This window comes from Lipotes vexillifer, unplaced genomic scaffold (genome assembly GCF_000442215.2).
Source record: "Lipotes vexillifer unplaced genomic scaffold, Lipotes_vexillifer_v1.1 scaffold1691, whole genome shotgun sequence".
In the NCBI taxonomy this organism is placed as follows: domain Eukaryota; kingdom Metazoa; phylum Chordata; class Mammalia; order Artiodactyla; family Lipotidae; genus Lipotes; species Lipotes vexillifer.
In genome coordinates, this window is record NW_006789046.1 from 3,519,448 (window position 1) to 3,525,477 (window position 6,030).

Genomic DNA, 6,030 nt, shown 5'->3' on the forward strand with positions numbered 1-6,030 from the left:
GGTGGGGGGGGTGAAGTTTCACCAGCGCCCCTTCCCCGGCCAAGGGCCACGGGCCGGTGCTCTGCACACATCACACTTCCCTCCTTGCCTGCCCGCCGGCTTCCCTCTGTTCCCTTCCCAGACTACTCACAATCCACCCCAGGCCGGCGCGGGGCCGCTGCTGATGTGAGTCCCTCCCTCTCCAAGCAGTGAGGCTGGAGGCGCAAAGCTCCTGTGACACCGGCGCTCCTGGCTTCTTCCCCCTTTGTGGCTTTTGCCGTTGAGTTTCTGTTCTCACTGGGAAGTTGGAGCACCAGCACCTCTGGCTCAGCACCAAGCCTCCTCTCACGCAAAGACTTTAGTCCCCCTGCCTGCGACGGGCTCCTGGCCCCTCTGAGGATGGCTGGACTTGTTCTCTCTTACTTCCCTTTGGGCCGAAAGCCCTTCCTGCTCTGGCGACCATTTTCTCCAGGATTATAGCTTCTTCCACGTGGGTGACACCCTGCTGGGGCTCAGATCCCAGGCGCTTGTCTTTTAAAGCAGGGGCTGTGATTTTTCTGCTGTAGTGTGTGAAATTAATAACTAATATTAAAATTTACTGGTTGATGAAAGCGTATTTCTCTTTAACTGTCTGGGATTCCCCGGGTCTCAGTGGAGACAGCTCTGACCTGATTTAGGTGTGGGGATTTCTTTTCAAATCATTTTCTAGTACTACTGATCTCTTAGCCACGCTTTTTAACTGAGAAATGATCGTGAAGTATGTCCTGAGAGGAATGTTTGCCTGCTCCTCTGTCTGGGCAGGTTTCAGGTCAAGATGGGTGGATGAAGGAGCCTCAGGCCCAGGTTGGAAAGATGAAGCTTTGGTCTGTGCTGCCAGATGGGGCTGTGAGGTCAGGTTTTGTTCGTGAAACAGACACTTGACAGTTCAGGAGCCAAGAAGACCAGCTCTGCTGTGCCTCAAAAAATATGCTGTGGGCAGCTTACACGGAGGCAAGAGTGCACCAGGTCGGGTGTGGGTGGGGTGAGCCTGGGCTGTAGGTGTGCCCCAAGCAGATGGGGGTCCGGGTTCCCCACCCTCACCCCAGCTTCTCCCTCCCCTTTACTCGCGGTTGGTCCCAGGTTACAAAGGTGCAGTACAGTGATGAGACTGTAATTCCCAAACCCTATTAGTTTTTACTCAGGATTTTGAAACTGTTGGGGCCCACTTTTGACAGCTCCCTGTCTGGGCTCAAAAGGGGAAGCCCCGAGTTGCCCTGGGGGCCCTGACCTCCTGCCTGAGCCAGGCTTGTTCTCTGGGGCGGGCTGGGCGGTCAGGCCAGCCCACTGTGTGCCCGGAACAGGCTGCAGAGGTGCTGAGCCCTGTCTACGGGAAGCAGAGGGCCCCTGCCCCTCCAGGGGCACGCCGGGACCCTGGCAGAGCGGCCCAGAAAAGCCATGTTGTTTACAGGCTGAGCACAGTTACTATTTTAAGATGCTGATGGAGGGCAGCGTGAGCAATGAGACCCTGGGTCGGTGGGGGTGGTGGGGGTGGCGGGGAGCTGCTAGGCACGCTGGAGGGCCAGACTGCCACAACTCTGTTCAAAATACAGGTTCTGTAAGACCTTGGCCAGAGGGTGTACCTCAGGGTGGAATTTCTCTTTCTCCTACCCCTAGACAGAGGCCCCACCCATGACAACGGAGATTATGAATGAGAAAAACATTTATTCCATCTCCAAAATGAGTCAACAGAATCCAAGGGTGCTGTGCATCTTCCCCCAAGGCTCTGCAATACATTCAGAGCAGCCTGGGGGCTGTGGGTGTGCCCCACGCCTCCCAACTAACGGTGGTGGGGTATTTACATAAAGCTGGGTGCTGTTGTCAGGCAAAGCCCCTTCCTGCGGCCAAGGGGTGGAAGCAGAGACAGTGCTGCCCGCCCGAGCCCGTTGTTGGGGGGCGGCACCAGCCCTGCGCCTAGGCTGTCAGGAAGGTGACCCAGAGGCACTGGCACAGAGCCCAGATCCAAGCGAGCAGACACTTCAGCAGTGAGCACAGGCTGCCGCTCGCAGAGCAGGCAGGGGGCAGGGGGCTGGGGGCAGAACGAACCTGAGTGAGGAGGAAAGGAGCCCCAGCCCAGCACCAGCAGCAGAGCAGGGGGAAGGCCCCACAGCCTCATCTTTGGCAGAGACCCCCAGATGGCGGTGGCCACCGAGGCCTGCACATGGCCTGGCTCCTTCAGGCTGGGGAGAAGCTAAGGCACTTGTCAAACCAGCACATCGGGCCCTTGGAGCTACTCCAGGTGGGGTTGGGGATCATTAAAAGCAATGACAAAACCCATCCAACCAAAAACCCTTCCCTACAAAATGCCCTCGAGGAGTGGTGGGTAAAGCCCCCTGGGGCACAGGCCGAGGCTCTGAGGCCAGCAGCCAGGACGAGGAGGCAGGGGCTCTCTCTCCAGGCCGTGCGTCAGCTCCGACAGGCGGCAGGTGGATCAAGCGGGGCTGGCAGCTCTGGGAGACCAGCCTCGGGGGAGGAGTCCGGGAAGAGGGGAGGCCCCCCAGGTGCCCTCCCTCCTCCCCTTACCATCCCCGGCCGCAGCTCAGTACACAGGGGGCGGCTGGTAGCCCTCTGCGGTCTCGGCGTTCTGGGTGAAGGGCGGCTGTTGGTAGCTGTCCACAGGCGTGCCTGGGCAGGAGGCGTAGGCCGTGCTGGGGTCCAGAGTGGGGTCCACGTAGTTCTGGATGAAGTCATCCACTCCGGCCTTGTAGCGCTGGTAGGCCAAGGAGGCCAGCACGCCCTGCAGAGAGCCCCGAGGTTTGGGTTCCTCAGCCCTCCACCACCCTTCACCAAAGACACCAGGACCCTGGCCCGTCCTGGTCCACTTACCCAGGAGAAGACAGAAAAGAAGCTGAAGGTGATGGCCGCCCGGGCCGAGTCGGCTCCCACCAGCACATATTCCGGCTTGGTGGCTGCCCACTGATTGGCAAGGAAGCAGAAGCCAACAAACCACATGAAGGTCCAGAGAGCTGGGGAGAAGGCCGGGAGGGCAGGGTCAGCTCTACGGAGCAGGCAGGAGGGCAGGCACCTCCTGGAGGGAGAAGCCTCCGGGGGTGTGAAGGGCACTGATGCAGAAGCCAGGGTGGGGACAGGGTGCCACCCTGGGAGTCCTTGCTCCAAGTCCCACTTGGCTGTGGAGGGTTTCAGCAGACGGTGAGAAATCCTTCCGTGCCAGCCTGTCTGCTGGGAGGTCTGGGGACCTGGGGCTACTCCCACCCCTCCCAAGCCCTGCAGTCACAGCACCCTAGAGCCCTTGGGACCACTGCCACTCCTGTTCACCCCAAGATCAAATGGAGGTGCAGCCGGCAGATACCTGAGAAGAGCAGGTCGCTGATGACCAGGTACTTGCGGTCAGTGGCGCTGCTGATCTGGGGGAAATAGACGTCGATCACGAAGAAGAAGGCCGAGGCCAGGAAGCCCAGCAGCCCGATGGCGCTGCCGAAGCGGCACGCGTCCTCGTTGTGGTTGAACACGCAGTACTGCTGGCTGGACTCGTGCGTGTTGCTGTAGCCCTCGCCGAAGATGCATGAGAACACGATCAAGGCGAAGACCTGAGGGGGAGGCAGGGGAAGGGCTGAGTGACTGCTACCCTCGTGGGACAAACCCCCCAGGTGGCACACAGAGTGGGGCCTCCTCTGCTCCTGCTGTCCCCCGTGCTGCAGGTCGGAGCACGGTCCCAGCCCCTCCTGAACTTGGGGAGCGAGCGAAGTTCAGCCCTCCCTCTCCCTTCTCCTGGGCTATCTCCAGACACCAGTCACAAGTCATGCCGGGGATTCCTGGACTGGGGATGGTGGGGAGTGAAGGGGATCTCCTGGGAGGGGACTGCCCGCCCAGCTGTCTGCCTGGAGGATGGGTACTGGTGGTTAGGTACTTGAAGATTAAGGGCAATCGCCCAAACTAAAGCACTCCCACTATCAGTGAGTTTTAAACAGGATGGGTCACAAAGTCATAAAAACCCAAGCTTGGAGTCTCACCCCCATCACCTGTCTGAGTCACCTCTAAAGCACCCAGCCTCTGCCTAAACACCCAGTGATGGAGGACTTCTCCCACCTCAGGAAAGCCATGCCTCCGAGCCGAAATAGTGTCCCCAGACCCCCACCTCCTGGAGCCCCCTCCACCTCTTCCCTGCTGGGCTCCCCAGTTTGGCCAGCTTTTTTCCTACAAAGAATTCTGGCCTCTTTGGCATCCTGGCCCCTGCCCTCCCAGAGAACCCCAGCTGGCCTCCCGCTCATAGTGGGTCCTACCCACACAGGGCACCTCAAGCTGGTCTGCCCAGCAGGCCTGTGGACACAGCTCTGCACGCAGACCCCTGGATGTACTGGGGTGGGGGTCGAGGGGGTGTACCAGCCAGAACTCTGGGAGGGGCTCCAGGCCCTTGCGAAAAGCCTCACGCCACCTGTCTCTGCCCCAAACTGAAAGGCCACTGCTCATCCCTGCCTTATGTCAGCAGACCCGGGACAGTCTGGACGCCTGGCTCCCTCTGGGACCGGCCCAGGCCACTGCCCAGCCTGCCCTGCCCGCCTGCACAAGGCCCTCTCAATAGGCTCTGGAGCTGGCAGTCACAAGCCCCACCCCCAGCTGGAGATGAAGCCGGAACTCTGGATGCTGGGAGCAGTGTGCCAGCCTGACTCCTGGCACTGCCATCCCGAAACGTGGGCATCTGCTCCTGGGGTCAGACCCCACAGTCAGGCAGAGCGGGGGTGAGAGTGTCACCAGGGCAACTCGTAGGGCTCCAGTCCCAGGCAGGGGCAGGTGTGGTGTGGGTGCCGCATGCCCAGCCCGCTGCCTGCGGTCTGGCTAACAGCTTGTTCAGCTTTGGGCTCTGGTTGTCCGAGAGCATGGGACCTCCCACCAACGCCCCACCCCCGGGAACCTGGTACTGGAGGGCTCATCCAGCTCACATGGAGGGGAACATCCTGGGGTCACCTGATCTCGGATGGGGAAGCAGACCCATGTGCTGCTCTTCAGTGGAAGAGAGACTCTATTTCAGGGCGGCAGGCTGCCCCCCAACCCCACGCACCCCACGTGGCTTCGGAAAGCCCCTTCTTGATGAATTCCCCCAGGGTGGGAGTCGCGGCGTGCCGGCCACCTGTCCTGGAGCCGCCTCAAACTCCTCCCACTGCCAGCAGGGCGACGGGCCTGCTCCCCGCGGTGCCGCCCGGCCATTCCGCGCCCGGGCTGGGAGGTGGGGGGTGGCGGGACCCGGGTTCGGGGGGCGGCGGGGCCCGGGGAGTGAGGGGCTGGAGTGTCCCGGGCCCCGCTCGCCCGCCCTACGCGCGCCGCTCCCACCCCCGGGCCTCGGCCACCACCACCTGTCGCGCTCTCAGGCTCGCAGCGGCCCCACTCCCCCGGCCTGGCGACGAAGTCGGTTCCCCGAGGCCCCGCACCCCGGCTCACCAAGCACATGGCGCGCACCACCACCTGCGGCTGCGTCAGGAAGTGCCTCAGGTCGAAGGAGCCGCCCGCCTTGGCCGCGCCGTAGGCCCCGCTCTCCATGTCGCCGTCGCAGCCCCCGCCAACGCCGCCGCCGCCGCAGCCGCGGACTGCTGAGGAGCCAGCCCGCCGCCCCGCCCCCGGCCCGGCTCCTCCCCGGGGGCGTGGCCAGCACCCCCCCAGGGACCGAGGGCAAAGTCCGCCCAAGACGAGCGGCGGTGCAGGAGCGGCAGGGTTACCCCGACAGCCCGGCCTGCGCTTCCAGCGGCCGACATCCGTCCAGCGGCTGCGGACTCGTTGTCTAGCCCACCTCTCGGCCGGAGTCTCGTCCCTCTGCTATGCTGGTCCGCAGGGCGACTGGAAAGGGCCAGAGAGTCCCCAGGAAGAGAGGGTCGCAAGGAGGGCCCGCCCCTCTGCGCCATCCACTCTTTGCCCCTGCACTCCCGCCTCCGCCTCCAGGAAGCCCCGCCAGACGCCGTCTGGGCCCCATCTGCCCAAGACCCAGGCTCCTACGCACCTCCTCTCTTCTCCCCCATTCTACTCAAACCCCAGGCCACAGCCTGGACCCCTCCCTGCATGGCCTGT

General features: G+C 62.7%; 1 protein-coding gene across 1 annotated transcript; it reads right to left on the reverse strand.

The window, feature by feature from the left end:
• Nucleotides 1-2,554: 2,554 nt before the first annotated feature.
• Nucleotides 2,555-5,508, reverse strand: SYNGR2 (synaptogyrin 2). Its single transcript, XM_007462368.1, has 4 exons — nucleotides 5,410-5,508; nucleotides 3,326-3,563; nucleotides 2,842-2,981; nucleotides 2,555-2,752 (listed from the first exon to the last, which is right to left on the reverse strand). Exons 1-4 carry the CDS (start codon nucleotides 5,506-5,508, stop codon nucleotides 2,555-2,557), a joined length of 675 nt encoding a protein of 224 aa, XP_007462430.1.
• Nucleotides 5,509-6,030: the final 522 nt, after the last annotated feature.

Coding starts and splice junctions, on each gene's coding strand:
- SYNGR2 (XM_007462368.1), bottom strand. CDS start 5,508: ATGGAGAGCGGGGCCTACGGCGCGGCCAAGGCGGGCGGCTCCTTCGAC. Junction 2,982..3,325: donor CAGCGACCTGCTCTTCTCAG/GTATCTGCCGGC, acceptor CCTTCTCCCCAG/CTCTCTGGACCTTCATGTGG. Junction 2,753..2,841: donor TCTTTTCTGTCTTCTCCTGG/GTAAGTGGACCA, acceptor GGCTCTCTGCAG/GGCGTGCTGGCCTCCTTGGC.